Source organism: Nannospalax galili, unplaced genomic scaffold (assembly GCF_000622305.1).
Source record: "Nannospalax galili isolate Female #2095 unplaced genomic scaffold, S.galili_v1.0 scaffold433, whole genome shotgun sequence".
In the NCBI taxonomy this organism is placed as follows: Eukaryota; Metazoa; Chordata; class Mammalia; order Rodentia; family Spalacidae; genus Nannospalax; species Nannospalax galili.
In genome coordinates, this window is record NW_008338715.1 from 9,868,263 (window position 1) to 9,887,047 (window position 18,785).

General features: G+C 41.7%; 1 protein-coding gene and 1 non-coding gene across 4 annotated transcripts in view; one reads left to right on the top strand and one right to left on the bottom strand.

Moving 5' to 3' along the window:
• The window catches only part of Kiaa1211 (KIAA1211 ortholog), a 271,096-nt gene that overhangs the window by 56,892 nt on the left and 195,419 nt on the right, over window positions 1–18,785 (bottom strand). For all 3 annotated transcript variants that reach the window (XM_029563600.1, XM_008833300.3, XM_029563598.1), the window contains one exon: window positions 2,600–2,768. Coding sequence is in view for 1 of the 3 variants with exons in the window: in XM_029563598.1 (XP_029419458.1) it covers window positions 2,600–2,768 (169 nt within the window). In the remaining 2 variants the exon portion in view is untranslated. The remainder of the gene's footprint in view (window positions 1–2,599; window positions 2,769–18,785) is intronic.
• On the top strand, window positions 17,634–17,765 carry LOC115070425. Its single transcript, XR_003849580.1, has one exon. It is a non-coding gene; the product is annotated as a small nucleolar RNA SNORA51 (small nucleolar RNA).

Sequence of the window (18,785 nt, forward strand, 5' to 3'; positions counted from 1 at the left end):
ATAATGGAAGTTTCTGAACAAGAGTCAATAATGAGAACAGGGACATTACCACTATTCTACTGTAATGGAGCTGCTTGGTTAGTCCACTGTGTAATTTCCCAAGGTTTCTCAGAACTTAAAGCCTTAAGGAAAACTCCCAAAGCTAAATGGAATATAGTGCAAGAAGGTGCTATGCAGTCTACTGCAAGATAAGAATAATCAACTCACCCAGCTGTGAACCCTGTGAACTACGGTGATTGGCCTGGCAAGATATGCCCACTGGTGCAATAGTGGCACAAATGTTTGGAGGTAACCACCACTTTCTGATTGGATTTAAGGCCTATACCTGGAGGTATAGGGCCAAGAATCATGGCTGGACAGGTCACAGGTCATAGGGGAGAGCCTACTACTATTATTCTGCTAAATGGACATAGTATTAAACGGACTCCTAATGACTTATTGTTATGCTCATAGATTAGTCTATCTTTCACTTCTTGCATCCAGATGGCAAATAACAAAGAGACACACAAGTAGTCAATGTGCAGATAGTAAGAGACTGCATAGTGGTCAGCCCTAAGTGGAACACCTACATCACACCCTTTCCTCTCCAGGCTCAGGGATCATTGTGGAGGATGGAGCAGAAAGACTGTAAGAGCCAGAGGTGGTGGATGGATACAGAGAAGCTGTTTTCCAAATATAACAGGGCAATTGCACATATGACCTCACAGTGCTTATGACAGCATGCAAACCCAAGTGAAACGCAACAAGGATGATAGAGGTGGGCAAGAAGCCCCAGTTCTAGCTAAAGAACTATTGGCAATTGGTAGCTGCTGGGAGAGGGAGAGGCAGTTTTCTTGAAAGGTATGACATGAGGTAGGTTGATCAGGCTCCAGGGGAAGGACCCACACCCAAGAGCATTTGAGGAACATAAATTAGACTTTTAAAAATATCAGAGGGCATGAAATTGGAAGAGACAGCAGGATAGTGGTGGATATGGGGGAGGGGGTCTGAATATGATCATGAAATTTTCAAAGAATTGTTCTTTTTTTTTTTTTAATATAGAAGTTAAATGGGAAGAGAACTTGTAAGGGTCCCTAGCTCCTCTAAGAGTCCAAAGCAATTCAACAGGAAAATCATAACACACTACAGAAAGAAGTGCTGTTTTCAGAGGACCATCTTTCCAAAGGACTGCAGACTTAACTTTTTTTCCCATCCAGTTGTATCTTGGTCACAACTGGGGAATATTTATACTTTATTCTGATACTGAAGTGAAAAGATCTGCATTTCTATTTAATAACTTTTAGAAACGAGGTAGTCTTGGAATTGGTCCACACTGGACAACATTCAAAGCCAGTATTGACAGCATAGCAGTCCGCTGCTTACTGCTGGCTGTGCTTTCCTTTCAGTTAAGTTCTTTCCTCCCACAGTGAGTTTTATTACCCTAAATGGGTTCAGTTCTATAGGACTATTTTCTTACAGGATAAAAAGAATGGAAAACAAGCGTAGGCCTGTCAAAGCAAAGAGCCAGTATTATCTAGAACTAACAGATGTCCTTGGGGAACACTGTAGAGCTTAACGTGTGCAGCCTGTCTGAGGTTTTGTAATTTAGGCACACAAATAGTAGCTACTAGACTTTACTCATGGACACACTATAGGGCACAGTTTTGTCTTTGGAACACAGGAAGATTACAGCCTTCATTCTTTCAGTATGTGTTTGGTAAGTTAGGCAGCACCAAACATTCATAGGAAATGCTTTTGAGAACTTAATAGGAGGCTAATAAAATCTGGTCCAGTAACAGAGACAAGCAAATAAGCAATTTCCATAGAAAGTTGACTTGTTCTCTGCTGAGTCAGGCTAGTGATGCTAGAGAGCACAGGCAAGGCTGAATAAACCAGACTGGATGGTTGGGACTGTTTTCCAAAGACGCTGACTTCCAAGTGGTCAGTATCAGAGTTTAGTCATCTCTGCCTCCGGCTTCAGATCCCAGCACTCTGGTGACAAAGCTCCCACCCACGCCCTGCTTTTATGGCTTAGTGCTTGTGGTCTATGAGGGGGAAGAGGGAGGGGGGAGAGAGAGGGAGGGAGAGAGAGACACAGAGAGAGAGACAGAGAGACAAAGAGAGAGAGAGAGAGAGAGAGAGAGAGGAGGATAAAGGAGGGAATTGAGGGAGAAGAGGAGAGGGAAAAGTTAAAATCTCCACCATGAACACATTCCCAAAGCTGATACAGATATCAGGGGTATGGAGGGTGCTAGCTCCCCTGAGTCTGAGCAATCTATGTCTTCACCTCATGTGTAAAGTCTATCCTGTGGCCATCCTCTCTTTACCAAGTAATAGGAAGGACATGGGAACTTGGTCTTCAATCAGACAAGCCTTGCTGAGCCAAGTCAGTCAGAAGTGCTGTCCTCCACCACCAAACAAACACTTGCTCAAAACCTGTCAACTCCGAGGTGACTTCCCCACACACAGAACACCAGGTGTGGTCTTCCTGACCTAGTGGGATACCTCTGTGATGCTGCTCCTGCCTGCCAAATCCCAAATCTGCAGCTGCCTCCCTAGCAATCCCATTCCTCACCCTGGGACTCTGCCACAGACATGAAAAGAAAGGGCAAGTTATTACCTTAGATTGTTTTCCAGAGTCTCCTCATCTGAAGAGAAGGTCCCATTGACGGCATTCAGAGGAGAATTCTTCCTTCCTGCTGACTCCTCCCTGGACAATGACGCACCTTTCTTTCTCCTTTTGCCAAACAACTTCTTAAAAGGCTGGAATTTGCTTCCCTTCTTCTTGTCTGTGGATTACAAGATAAACACACAGCTGTAGTTTGATAGGGCTGTGCCTCTGAGTCTAGGAGCAAATTACAACTTAGTTGCCTATGGCCAAGAGAGCCAGGGCAAAGGGCAGCCATAGGCCAAGCCTGCTGCCAGGAATGTCAGGCCGCCCAGGCGCCGCTGTGCACAGTGGGGCAGAGCACAAGCCACAAGCATGGCGTACCTTCTGACCCTCAGGATCACTGGAGAACAAGAAGAGGTTCCCAGGTGCATGGCTGTCACAGCACCCCTCACACGTGCCACATGAGGGTGGTGCCTGCTTTCTTTAACAAAGCAGATAGCCAGGGCCTTCTGTGGAAGAAGCTGAGAAAAGCATCTAAGGGGTCTAAAACTATAACAATCCAATTATTCAGTTTTAGCTTTGTTATATACAGAGGATAAAGGTTCAAGCTCTGCCCCAGTGCCATCCATAGCCATCCATTCCCAGTTTATTCCTCATGTTTCTTTTAAAATTCTCCTTTGGGGCTGGAGAGATGGCTCAGCAGTTAAGAGCACTGGCTGCTCTTGCAGAGGACCTGGGTTCAGTTCCCAGCATCCACATGGTGGTTAACAACCATCTGTGACTCCAGTTCCAGGGGGATCCGATGCCCTCTTCTGACCTCTGCAGGCATTGCACAACATGGTGTACTTACATACGTGCAGGCATAACACTCATACACACAAAATAAAAATACAGTATAAAGTTCTCCTTTAAAGAGCCCTGAGGAGTTGTTATAATCATCTCCCCCTGTATTACTACATCTAGTCGGCAGTAAGGCTTGCTGCCAACCTGGTTGAAGATATTTTAGGCAGGATGTCCATTCTGCTCCTTTGAATACAAATTCGTTCACCTCACTCCAGTTCTACCTTGGAAAAGAAAGTGTAGATCATTCTCTACCAGAAAAGAAGTTTCTTATCTTTCCTAAGAATGTCCAAGAGCCATTTATGGAATGGTGTGACAACTATCTTTAAAACTGTTTAACCCTTACTACTCTACCACTGCTCTAAGAACTTTTTAGATGGACCAATCACAATTTTGTAATGATATTAGATATTAATGTCCCCATTGTACAGATGAGGAGAACAGATATGAAATAATCTGTTTATGCTATAGGATATGTAGTTTTGAAGTGAGAGCAAGGAGTTCTAAGGAGAAGGGATGATAGAGGATTGCAATGTGTATTGAAAATACCGGCATGAGACATTCAGGCAGGACCCTCTCAGTTAGCAGGGTTCTAAGAGCTCTGCTGGCCACAATAGAAGGATGTGGGTATAACAGTGTAGGTCAATGATGCAACAAGCTAGTGGCACATTTTCTCTGATGATACTCATCTGTGGCCTCATTGAGACTTCATAAAAAATATGAAGGTTAAGTGTGGTGGCTCCCACCTGTAATCCCAGAGCTGGAGGGTCTGAGGTTGAAGGATTACTGTGAGTTCAAGATCAGCCTGGACTACAAGGTGAGTTTCTAGATAGCCTGGGCTATAGCGTGAGAGCTGTCTAAAAACAAAGAAACAAAGAAACAAAAACAAAGGCAAAATTGAAGTGAGGAAGCAGTGGGTCAAACCATTTCACCCTACGCAGTGGCATAAGGTGCTGAGCAAGCAGACAGAAAAATCACCCACTACAAACAGAAAACAGTCTCAGATCATTAGCAGGTACAAACAGAACTTCAATTTCAGTGGCCCCTGAGATAATACTGTATTAGATCACATTTAATTTTATTATTTTTATTTTATGCGTATGAGTATATTGCCTGCATATAGGTAAGTGCACCTGTGTTGTGCAATGCCTGTAGAGGTCAGAAGAGGCTGTCGGATCCCCTGGGACTGGAGTTATGGATAGTTGTTAGCTGCCATGTGGGTGCTAGGATTTGAACCTGGGTCTTCTATAAGAACAACCAGTGTTCTTAACTGCTGAGCCATGTCTCCAGCCCCTAGATCACATTTAAAAGGGTTATTTAGCATTTCCCACACTTCCTTACACTGGCCATTTCTGCTCTTCTACCACCATTATGGACCTCCTGATTTGGGAACTTTTCCAGACCTGTCTTCATACATCTCTCAAGTCTCAGCAGAGAAGATTCCTTATAAAGCAGATGGTGATTAACACAGAGAATCACAACTGGCCAACATGCAGAGAACAAGAGGCTGCAGAGTGCTTATCCCTGAATAGGACACCTGTATCAAACTTCTGCCTCCCAAGGCTCAGGGATCATTGTAGAAGAGGGGACAGAAAGATTGTAAAAGCCAGAGGTGGTGGATGACCACAAGGAAACAGTTTTCCAGACAGCTGGTCAGTTACTCGTATGAACTCACAGCAATGGTGACAGCATGCACAAGTCCCACATAAGTTCAAGCTAGAAAAAATCCCAGCATAGACTTGGGGAAGTGGGTAAGAAACTCAACCCTACCTGATGAACTACTGGAAATCGAAGGCTGCTGGTAAAGGGAGATTCAGTCTCATTAAAGAGTGAGACTCTTAGCAGGTTGACCAGGCTCCAGTGGATGAACCCACACTGAAGAGCATTTGGGGACACAAGACAGAAACCCTGACTCTCTCTCTCTCTCTCTCTCTCTCTCTCTCTCTCTCTCTCTCCACACATACACACACACACACACACACACACACGCTTTTTGAGACAGGGTCTCCCTGTAGCCACAGCTAGCCTGGATTCACTATGGAGACCAGGCTGGCCTTGAACTCACAGAGATCCACCTACCTCTGCTGCCTCCCAAGTGCTGGGACTAAAGGTGTGCATCACTACACCTGGCTGACTCAATAGATATTTATACACACACACACACACACACACACACACACACAATCACATCAGAGTACAGAAATTTGGTGGGAGTCTAGAAAGGGGGGTACAGATGAAGGACAAGATCTAAATATGATCAAAATATATTATATGAAATTTACAAAAATAAAAAGGACTGTTTATAACCTATCGGATGTCTCGTGTTCAGATTGTTTTTAATTTCTGTGATTTGTGAGACAAGGGAATGTGCAACACAATTAAAACCCTATTCTTAAATGGTAAAGACAAAAAGTAGGAGGATTTAATTTTAGATGTTTGTATGTTTCAACTGTTCTTTGTGCAGGAGTGAATGTGTCAGAGGTATTCATGATACCTACTTCGCTGAGTAAAGCACCCCCGCCCCACCACCATCTAAAACCACGTAGACAGTGATGAGGTAGACGGATGACATGTCTGGTTTAGCAGCATCATAGTAAATAGTCAAACAATTTATATGGTATTGCACTTATTCTGAAGGTATACTTCTTCCTATTTCTTTTTATACTATTTGACTTTTTCTCACTGCAGAAACATCTAAGCTCAGATTTTCTAATCAGATATATTCCAAAAGATACCGCCAAAAATTCCAAAAATATCAATTATGGCATCCAGACCCCAGCATGGGCCTGCAGTCTATTTTTTAAAGCTAAGCAGGGAATTTTAGATTATGTTTAGAACTTATGGATAAGGAAAAATCATCACTGCTGTAATGTTAGGTGGATGTTTAGTTGAGCTGGAACCAAGAGAGTTCATTGCAGTTAAAAACCAGCACAAGTAATTTCAGGGCATGTTACTAACATATCAAACCAATATGTTGACTTAGTCTGGGTGTCAGTCACAGGTTCATGGTTTACCTTACTGCTTTGAATGGTGGTAGCCACAATATAAAACATTTCTTGTACTGGTCTCATTGTTGGGGAAGAGAGTGAACACAGTGTAGGGAATAAATACAAGGATAGGAGAAAATCAGCCTTGGAGAGGACACCAGGATGTGGAGCTGTAGCTTGGAGCCCTGTGGAGCCCTGTGTGGGCTTTCTGTAGTGGATGCCCCTGCAGGGTAGCCTGTTTAGGAAGTGCTTGTAAAGTAGGCACCTTGTCATTTGTGCTATACCGTATATGGAAAATAGTTTATCAAGAGTACACATGTAGCCATTACCCTGGAAGACCTGTCAAAGTCCAAGTGTCAGTTAGTGTACTTCTTAGGAACCCTGGAATGCTGTCTCAGCAATGCCTTGGAAATTATCATGAAGGGAGAAGAACAGTAAAATGTAGCCCAGTTCTCCACTGTACTACAAGCTTTTCTGACAAAAAGAAAGAAGGACTTTAAGTCCTTTAAGTCATAAAAACATCAATTTCTCATCAGAGGAGGACTTAGAATACATAAACTTTCCTAAAGAGCCTGCTCAAAATCTTCGTATTTGGGGGCATCTCAGTTATAAGAAATAATTCCCCCATCCTCATTTCCAAAATTAATGCTAAACTACCTATCAGAAATATCTTTTTATGGAGCTGGAGAGATGGGTCAGTGGTTAAGAGCACTGGCTGCTCTTGCAGAGGACCTGGATTTGATTCCCAGCACCCACATAGTGGCTAACAACTGTCCGTAACTCCAGTTCCAGGAAATCCAAAGCCCTCTTCTGATCTCTATAGACAATGTACAACATGGGTGCATCTACCTACATGCAGGCAATACACTTAGATACATAAAAATAATAAAATATCTTTAAAAAGAAACATCTTTTTACATTAAGTTTAGAACTTTATCTTATGATTATTTTACTGTTAAATTTATTCATCTTCAAAGATGAACTTTTTGAAAAGATTTAGTAATGACACTTAAGTCTATCCTACATTTAGATAGCAAAACTTCAAATGACACTAATAGAGTATATTTTAAAAAATCAGAGCAGGAGTTATATTCTTACTTATTTGATGCCCCAATTTATAGTCTCAAATACAAGATCTCTTATCTCAAAAAAGCTAGTTATGAGACTGTTGCAGCTCTATGCTACACTGAGTATAATGGAAATCTGAGCATGTGTCTATTAATGTCCATTAAATAAAGTTAGAACTTGGAGGAACATTAGAAGCCTGACTTCATAGAATCAATTGGATTAAGTGCAGGGTCACTGGCAGCAGCTATTTTCTTGACAAATAGCGTCTGCTATTGTGAATAATTCTATGCTATACGGACGATGCATGAAAGATAGAAGCAATTTTAACAATGCAGCAAAACAGAGCACACTTCTGCAATGTTAACATCAAACATCCCAAAGTACAGCTGTCACACGAAGTACAGCTTAGTGAAATGTTCTCCAACACAGAGCATTTGGGACACATTTGAGAATTAAAAATATATTTTATTTATTATTTTCATGTGTATGAATATATTGCCTGCATGTATGTGAGTGCACCCATGTCATGCAATGCTTGTAGAGGTCAGAAGAGGGCGTTGGATCCCCTGGAACTGGAGTTATAGATGGTTGTTAGCTGCCATGTGGGTGCCAGGACTTGAACCCGGGTCCTCTGTAAGAGCAGCCTGTACACTTAACTGCTGAGCCATCTGTCCAGCCCCCACATTTGAGAATTTCACAACACAAAGTTCGCTTTTCTTAGATGGAATCGACAGTTGAGGAAAGAGAAAGACAGCTGTAGAGCTGTAATCACTACCAACTTTGTTTATTCATTGATAGATCTAGTCAGGGATTCAGTGGGTGGAACCCAAAGGCAAGAGTATTTGGCCCAAATCCTAATTCTTTGTCTTTTACCATCAATGAAGTATCTGCTTCTAAGCCTTTCTAGATATTCACTATCTTTAGCTGTAAAATTGAATTTATGGGTGAAAAAGCAGTGGGTGCCACATTTTAAAAATATTTCAGCATTTTTCTAATTTTACTTTTTATACACAAGAACCTATAGATACATGAACACCGCTTTAGAATGACAGCAATTTTCTTTTTGAAAGCATCGAATTTAACTTATTTTCATCATCCAATAATTACATTAGGGAACTCTTTTCATTTAAAGAAGTGTTCATTATCTATTATTTCATGGATAGAGTTATATACCATTCGATGCCCACATCATCATAATCATTGTTCATATGGATGAGCCTAAAACTAAAAACAAACCAAGTGATTTGTTCCCACTTGTCCCGTGGATGTAAGTCTTGCATTTTCATTTCTAAGCCTAAAATTACTGAAGAACTTAGTAATTTCGAATTCCACTACATTGAGTTCTAGGGCACACCTCCAACTAAGAAACAAACACAAGAGCTCACTAAAAAATTAGATTCCCCTGGAACTAGAGCTACAAGTGGGTACTGGGAACTGACCCAGGTCCTCTGCAAGAGTAGCCAGTGCTCTTAACCACTGAACCATCTCTCCAGCCCCTAAACACATTTTGTGAAGGGACCTTTCAGAGTCTTTACAATGCTTTTCTTATCTCAGGGTCATCTGAACACATTTTTGAGATGGAACTTCCAAGTTCAAAAAGATGAGTAAACACACCCTGTGATGCACAAACACTCCACAGTCATCACATTTGTACTGGACCCCAAAGTCTTGGGACATTTCAGTCATAACTAAGGAGCTGGCAGCATATCATGTGGACTGTACATCATAGGGTCATGTGATGGCAAGACAGAGCCTGAGGCTCTACTTCCAGAGAGTAGGGGTGGATAATCCATAGCTTGTGGGGTCACAAGATAATCCATAGCTTGTGGGGTCACTCTCTTTTCAAAAAAAATATTTACTATTTCTATTTTATGTGTATGAGTGTACTGCCTGCATGTAGGAAGGTGCACCTGTGTTATATGCAATGTGCACAGAGGTCAGAAGAGGGTGTTAGATCCCCTGGAACTGGAGTTAGGCTGCTGTGTGGGTACTGGGAACTGAACCTGGGTCTTCTGCGAGGGCAGCCAGTGTTCTTACCTGCTGATCCATCTCTCCAGCCCCAGAGTTCTCTTTTTCCAGGGAAAGCATGGAAGGAAGAAGACACTTGCTGTATGCTCAGAAAATGAAGAGACAGCATTGGAACTCCTCTAGAAAGGGGTGGGGGGGGGTCCCTGGAACAAATGGTGAAGGACCCAGGGACAGAAGAGACTGCACCCCGATTCTTTCTCCACCTACAGTGCCCAGCAAGGTGCCTAGAGGTCAATGATATGGATCTTTTGTTCCTACACCTTTAGGACATCTGAGAGATTAGTTTTTCCAATTGCATAAAGTATGTTTAAACTCTCAAGGGGTCCGTGACAACACTTTATAATCAAACAATATTTTTGGAAGACATTGGTATTCATGAATATGTACACCACCTTTATAAAAATCTTTTGGGACACTGGCAGTAAAGATAAAGGACAGTAATTCCTTTACATGGTTCAGTCCTGCAATCTCACTTGCTCTGAAAAAAATGCAAATGTGTTCTGACACGATTGACATATGCTGTCTCGCCCACACTAAGTGAAACACTGAGTAAGGAAAATTATACCCAGCTGAGCTGTATAGAAGTAAGACAAAATTCACACAAGCATAACCCAAATACCTTCTGGTTACCTCTTATCACCGCCTTTGTGAGGAGAGAGGGAGAGAGGCTTGAGCTGGTATAGCTTTCCATCTAATGTCAGACAATCCTCCTCTTACTTCCTCACCACAGCCACCCAAGTGTGCAGATCACAAGCAAACTTCAGGATTTCTTCAACCTAAACTGCCATATTTATTACATTTAGGTTTTTTTTTATTTTTAAAACTTATTTTTATTGTATGTGTATGAGTGTTTTGCCTGTATGTAAGTGCACCTGTGTCATGCAATGCTCACAGAGGCCAGAAGAGGGCATTAGATCCCCTGGAATTGGAGCTATGGACATTTGTTAACTGCTATGTTGGTGCTGGGAAACGAACCCAGGTCTTCTGCAAAAGCAGCCAGTGCTCTTAATCACTGAACATCTCTCCAACCCCTACATTTAATTTTTTTTTTTTTTTGGTCTTTTTGAGACAGGGTCTCCCTGTAGGCACAGCTGGCCTGGATTCGCTATGAAGACCAGGCTGGTCTCGAACTCACAGAGATCTGCCTGCTCTGCCTCCCAAGTGCTGGAATTAAGACGTGCGCCACCACTCCTGGCTCATTTAGTTATTTCTTATCTACTGGCATTTATTTATTTGTCATTTATTTACATTCTCTTAAAATTAGGGTTAGAGTTTATACCTTAGATCTTAGTGCTGAGACTGGGAGCGTATTTTATAATCCAATGCAATATTTTGGGAGAAAAATACAATCTTCATATTCTATTTTGTTAACAAATGAATGTGTTACATGAAGAACTAGGAAGTTGTTGCCACTGATCAGTTTTTGTTTGTTTTGTTTTGTTCTGTGGTTTGTTATTGTTGGTGGCATTTGTTTTGAGATAGGGTCTTACATTATAGCCCAGGCTGGTCTGGAATTCAAGTGATCTTTCTGCCTCAGTGTGCTGAGTGCTGGAATTACAGTTTTAAACCCCGTGATTTTCACAACATGCTTTGGCTTATTCTGTTGATTTTTTTAGCAACTCATATACGCTTTATGACAAATCTACTTATGCCTAAAATAATGTCTTGTGCTTACATAGGTCTAGGCAAGGACCTACTGACTAAAATAGCAACTATTTGTTTCTTGCCCCTCCCATCTCTAGAAACCATTATCAAGTTTTAACCTTGATAAATAAGCATTTCCAATGGTTTTTCAGAATTCCCCTTTACATTTGTTTTACTATTCACAAGGGAAATCAAATAATCTTTAGAAATAGTAACAGAAAGGATTTCTAATGTGAAGTCTCAGTGTTTGGACACATTTCTCCCACATACTAGATGTGTGGGTGGTGGTTTCTTTCACTGCCAGTTTCTGCTGTTTCAACTTCAGAGGGTGCTGTGAGTCACTGATCTGATAGATGATGAATGGGATAATGGCAGAGGAGCTGCCTGTCACCTCCACACAAGGGCGGAACACACCGATGTGATGGCAGTTCTGCACACTGAACACCTGTAGGATCCATTTTGGGTCTGTATGGCAAAACTGATGGTTAAGGGGCTGGTGGTTAAGAGCACTGGCTGCTCTTGCAGAGGACTCGGATTTGGTTCCTGGCACCCACATGGTGGCTTTCTAGGGGATCTGGCACCCTCTTCCTGGCCTCCACAGGCATTGCATACATAGGTGCACTTACATACATGCAGGCAATACACTCATATACACAAAATAAAAATAAATACATTGTTTAAAAACTGTTGGATAAAACAAAACCTGTGATGATATCTACAGGGCTTTAGTAAGAGAAACAGAACCAATAGGAAAGATAAATGCAGATTCTCTCTCTCTCATATATATATATATGAGTGTATATATATGAGTAAATATATATATTTACTGCAAAGAATTGGTTGGCATCAGATGGGGGCTGACCAAACAAGTCTGAAATCTACTTTGCAAGTCATCAGAGAGGACAGAACAAAATTCACAGCCCCAGGTTGAAGCCATTGTCCACAGCTCAGGTAAGCAACATTGCAGTTTGATTAAACAACTAGGGAAAACAGCCTAGCCAAACTGACACATCAAAATGACCATCAGGCTTCACTCTTTGTCAACTTAGCATTCTTACTCATGTCCTTAAATAAAACTGAATCTCCAAGTAAAGTCAATAGCAAAAGCCATAGGTGCCCTAAAATGATCAGCATGATCTCACCTATATCTGAAAACATTTATCTAATTCCCTCAAAGAAGATGCCAAACCCTTGAGTGTTCTTGTGTCTTCTTTGATATCCTGTAACTTAAAGTCCAAGTTCATTATCATTATTATTATCATCATCACCATCATTATCATTATATCTTATGTTAGGTGATAAAGGGATTAAGACAGAAGATTGGCTGGTGGTACATACCTGTAATACCAGCTACTCAGGAGGTTGATGTAAAAAGATCGCAAGTTAAAGGCTAGCCCGAGCAATTTAGCAACACACTATCTCAAAATAAAAGTTTAAAAGGGGGGGCTGGAGAGATGGCTCAGCGGTTAAGAACACTGTTCTTGCATAAGACCCGGGTTCAAATCCTAGCACCCACATGGCAGCAAACAACTGTCCGTAACTCCAGTTCCAGGGGATCCGATAGCCTCTTCTGTCCTCTGCAGGCACTGCACGACATGGGTGCACTTACCTACATGCAGGCATAACACTCATACACATAAAATAAAAACAATAAATAAACCATTTTTAAAAAAAAGTTTAGAAAGGGCTGGGAATGGATTAGTGAGATGGGTCAGTGGGTAAAGGTGCTTAGACCAAGCATGATGGTCTAGCAAGAATTTGATCCCTGGGACCTACATGGTGAAAAGAGAAAACTGATTCCTGAAAGTTGTCCTCTGACCTCCATCCATACACATGCACCCCACCCCAAACTCACTCTCTCTCTCTCTTTCTTTCTCTCTCTCTTTCTCATATACACACATCTCTATATCTGTCTCTATCTCTGTCTATCTCTAGCTCATCTATAAGAAATGCAACTGTTAGGTCATTTCTGCAATTAGTCACATGGTAGCAGCTACTCTTCATCGCTATCTTCTACTACTAACTACTACATATTCCCACTGCAGTTGGCTTGGACCTCAGCAGGTTGTGGCTCTCTGCTTGGTGGGCTGACCTTCCAGCCCCTACCTGCATTCCTGAGAAATCTGGGCCATTGGTCATCCTGAGCTGGGTTGTCTTGGTTTTCTACTGTCTTTAGTCACAGGACATGGGAGTACTAAAAGATGTCTTAAGGTGTCTCCTCTATTCTAGACAAAGCCCTCCATATGTCTACTGTGTAGCAGCAGCCCAGCTTCCTCAAGGTCATCAGGACAGTAGCCCCTTTTCCTATTGACTGAGAGGCATGAGAAGCCCAAAGCTACTGGGCAGTCTCAACTTCCACTTGCAGGATTTCATGCATGTTTCTTAGTTGGAGGCATTTCCCTTTGGAACTCGGTAAGACCTGAAGCTAAGTAGGTTCTAAAGATAGGAAACAAAGTTCAATCTTGGACAATCACTTAGTCCAGCAAAAGATCCACTCTGGCACTGTCTCGCTCTGAGGATACAGAAAAGATCCAACCACCACCTGTTCTGTAGACTTGTTCAGTTGATCTGTGTATCAGATACTGGTGGAGTAGAAGATCTCCAGTTCTGAGAGTCAAAAAGTTGATGATTTGAATTTCTAGCCAATTCTTGAATGGAAAGAAACCTCTTTGACTGAGGCAGAAGAGGAAGACTGAAGGCTGTCCATTTTTCTTTTATGTTAGGAATCACTCCTGTGACGCCATTTCCCCCTATGGTGACAGGAATTTCTTCAAAATGCTTGTTTGTTGTGCATTTTTCACTGTCCACACCCCTCAAGAACAGCCATGGGAATTCCAAACTGACAGCTGGGAACCTCACAAAGGTCTCTTCTGGATTGCATACACTATAGCTACAGTTTTTGTCACACAAATCTGGCTGGTGATTTGGGGTTGGGTTTGTGCTTTCTGTTTGGGTTTTGGTTTTAGCATCACTGAATCCAAGAGGGAAGGCAGAAACTACAACAGTTTATTTACCATTTCTTAGGAACAGGAGAAATCTGTATTTCAAGAGGTGCTGAGACATAGGAAAACAGTCTCAGAGTCTTGAAGATCTGGGGTTAGCCACCTCCCCTATTTTTTAGTTTCTAGGGACCTCAGTCTCTTCTGCAACTGTAAAATGAGGCAACTGAATCACATGCACTAAGGCTCTTCCCACCTCTAAATTTTAGGAACTGTTGCTTTAAAAAGTAAGATATGGCTGGGTGTGGTAGTGCACGCCTTTAATCTCAGCACTCCGGAGGCAGAGGCAGGCGGATCTCTGTGAGTTCAAGGCCAGCCTGGTCTACATAGTGAGTTCCAGGGTAGCTGGGGCTACAGGGAGACCCTGTCTCAAAAAGACCAAAAAAAAAATTAGATATGGTTTGAGTATATCTGGCTCCTAAAGCTTTTAATTGATCACTTACAAGATAAAAGTGCCACTATTGCACTGATAGTGATATTTTGATGGGTCATTTATTGTTATTTTTTTTAAGTTTTACAGGTGGGTAGGGCCATCAATTGATTTTCTACCTTGGCAGCTTATATAGTATCCTCTATACTCTACCTCTGAGAGCTAGTCTTCAGGGAAGAGACTTTTAGGTCATTGCTCCAAGTCTTATGGCCTGTCTTCAGAAATAGGGTCTTACCTTCCTTCAAATTCTAGGAGGCAATCAAGGACTGTGGTAATACCCTGTATTATTTTAGGAGTATCTTGGACTAACCCTAACCAACAATTCAAAGAGAAGTTTCTCCTGCCTGACACTGTGATTTTATGTTATATAGCCTTCAGCTATACATACATACATACATACATACATACATACATATATAATGATATATATTATGAGCATTTTTCAGTAGGACTTTCAATCAGTATATTTCCCTCTGGTTTTTCATACCAGCTAAGCATTATTTATCTCACTTCTCACTCCCCTGTATGACCCTTCTTAATCCGTCCCCAGTTAAAGTATCCCCTTAACCCATTTCCTCCTTGATAATACCTGTTTCTTACTATTCCCCCTACTCAAGCTCCTTCTTCCCCTTCACCCACAAGGTTCCGTTCCATTTTCCTGGCTTCTGGGTAAAACTGATTTTTTTAATGGAAAAATTCTATAAAAGATTTTGAAAAATTATTTTCAGCTGCCTGATTGGAATTAAGTCCTGCCCAATGGAAGGGAATATGCATTCTCATATTTTAAATATGCATTTTCATATTTACAGACATGCACCTCTCACTGCTCATCAAAGAACCTTCTTTCTACAACAGATCGAGACAATTATAGAGCTCCGAAACATCAAGAGCAGAGAAGAGTTTGTGAGATGCTTAGCCCTAACAGACATCTTCAATGCAACCTCTACACATAAGATGAGAGCATCTCTCAACTCTCACCAGAGAGGTTTCCTTTTGTAGCAAATGGTGATTAACACAGAAACCCACTGACCAGTGGACAGAGAACAAAAGGCTGCAGAGTGTTCTTCCTGAATAGGATACATATTTCAAACTTCTGCCTCCCAAGGTTCAGGGATCATTTCAGAAGAGGGGGTGGAAAGACTGCAAGAGCCAAAGGCGGCAGATGACCACAAGGAAACATTTTCAGACAGCTTGTCAGTTACTTATATGAACTCACAGCAATGATGACAGCATGTACATGTCCTACACAAGCTCAAACTAGACAAAATCCCATCATAGGCATGGGGAAATAGATAAGAAATCCCAACCTAAGGAACTTTTGCAATTGATGGCTGCTAGGAGGGGAAGAAACAGTCTCCTACAGGGACAGAACATTTGGTAGTTTGGCCAGTCTCCAATGGATGAACCTACACTGAGGTACATGTGGGGACACAAATCAGACACTATAGACTGTATTTTATATATAGTAGTGAATATTGAATTGGGTAGGGGACAGTGGGGGAAGTGCAGATGGGGCAGGGCATCTAAGTACCATTAAATTATACTGTATGAAAATCACAAAAAATTAATAAAAAATTTAAAAATCTGAAAAAAATATATATGTTAATTATATTCATTATGTTTTCTCCGTTCCTGGTTTGTCTCCAAATTATGCTGGTTCTGTAACCATTGTGCAGCTTAACAAAATAAATGACCTTGACATTTGGGAGAGGCAACAGCATAATCTACAGGTTGGCAAGGCAACTTTGCAGAAACACATGCAATATCACCTGTTTGTGTGAGAATCTAGGTTGAGAAGGAAGAGAGTCACAGTCCCAAAACTATAATATCCATTCCCTGTCACTCCACTGCCACCTTTTGAATCACCTAGAAGACACACCTCTGGGCGTGTGTATAGGAGTATTTCCAGAGGGGTTTAACCCATGAAAGAAGATCCACCCTGAAGGTATGTGACACCACCCAGGGGGTGGGGTCCTAGACTGAACAGAAAGAAAAGAGAAAGCCAGGTGAGCACTGGCATGACATTCATTTCTGTCTGTTTCCCCACTGAAGATGCAATTCGACTCACGAGACCCTTGCCGCAACATCTTCTCCACCATGATGGACTTAAACCCTTAAATTGTGAGACAAAAACCTCTTTCTTCCTTAATTTGCTTTTATAGGGTATTTTGTCAAAGTAATACAAAAAAGTAATTAAAACACTTGCCTTCACACATGCTCAAAGAGAGCAGGAGTTATAATAACCCCTTGGGGCCCACTTAGCTTTTAGGGGTAAGTCAGAAGGGCTGTAAACACACTTGGGCTTATGGCTTATGGGTCAATGATATAGAGACAGATTTTGTCACTGACCAACTCTGCTTTAGTCTATCCAAGTCAAGTCAGGCAAACCCTGTATTTGCCTGTCTGCTTTTCTTGCTATCTTGCCAATTTAGGAATATGTACCCTACCCAGTCTTCTGCTCTATGTAATAATCTTACAGTTTTCAATCTTGTACAGCCACCTCTGCAAGAGCCCCGTTTCCTCTGTATGCAAGGGAAGTCTCCACAGAAGCCTGTCCATGTGTATTTATTTCCTGCAGCCTACTGTGCACAGAGCACTGAGCCAGCCCTAGACACGACAGGAATTCTAGAGCTCCTGATGCCAGCTGACATCTAAAAACTTAGGAGGAGAGTATGCTGTTTTCAAAAATCACAATTTTTCAGGATTCCGGTCTTTCATGAGAAATAACTGGATCCTTATTAGGGGAAAATATCCCCAGTAAGCAGCTGATGAGAGTGACTTGTTATACAAGAGCCCAGAATTCAGTGGTAGTGATGATGAAGATCGTGATGGTATAGTATGAAGGTTAGGGAGAGCTTAGAAGAGGGTGTAACGTCTTCCCCTGGAAGTATGTGAAGCCCAGGGAAGAGAGGCGGATTTTGAATTAATTAGAACCCTACACAAAGAGTAGGTGACAGCCCTCTGAGTAGACTTGGAAATACATCTAGTGGGTCATGACCAACATTCTCCTTAAACTAAGTAGAGAAAAGATGAAAAAGGAATACTACAGCCTCCTGGTTCTTACCACAGGCTGTGTTTTTACATCGACTGTGTAGAAAGAGGAGGCAGAGCAAACCTGCCCATGTGCACCCCAGCCCAGGCCACTGTGCCTGGTCTGTATTGTGAATGGGGAGACATGGAAAAAAAGAAAAAGAAAATGGAATACTACTTCATGATACTTTGATTTCCAGTTTACACATATGTACACAGTGTGTGTACACACAGCTTTATACACACATACAGTCTGATAGAAACTTATATATTGCTCAGGATTAAGCAAAACATATTTGGAAAAACAGTGATTAAGAAAGATGGCTATCCCAGCATTTAGGAGGCAGAGGCAGGCAGATCTCTGTGAGTTCAAGGCCAGCCTGATCTACATAGTGAGTTCCAGGACAGGAAAAAAAAAAAAAAAAGATGACTACACATCTCAAAACAGGGTGACAGCTGCCAGAGTGATTAAATGGGCTTTCTGGCAGTGCCAAAGCCAGAGCTGATGTCCATGTGGCTGAAATCCCAGCTTCAGCTTCGAGCATCTTGCTTAATTAAGGACTGACACTCTATTAAAGTTGAGCAAAACCTAATTTTTTTCTTTGTTTGTTGTTTGAGACAGGGTCTCCTTGAAGCCCCAGTTGGCCTGGAACTCACTATGTAGACCTTCCTAGGCTGGCCTTAATCTTTCAGAGCTCTGCCTGCCTCAGAGTCCCAAGTGCTAGGATTAAAGGTGTGTGCCACTATGCCAGCATCTTCCACTTCTTAGAGACAGAAGAAGGCTTTATTAAACTTCAGCTTTAGTAGATGCAGAGCTTAGTTTGGGGCATAGCTCAAAAAAACCATAGCTTGGAGAATAACTTGAAGAAAGTATTATGCTTGACTTTTGTATATTACTGTCAATATGAAATTCCTGTCTGGATTAGAGGAAATCAAGTCTACACACACCAGATTCATTTCTGATGAATTGTAACATCCGATATGTGTGTTTGAAATTCTGAAGATGGGGCCTAGGGTCTCACACTCTACCACTGAGCTTTATTCCTAGCCTCACTGATATTCTTAGCGCACCTTTCAAATGACAATATCCAGCAGTTGGGAGTACCAGGGAAACTGCTAGAGATTTCTGTTCTCTTGTCTGTAATATAGGAATACTAATACTAATATAT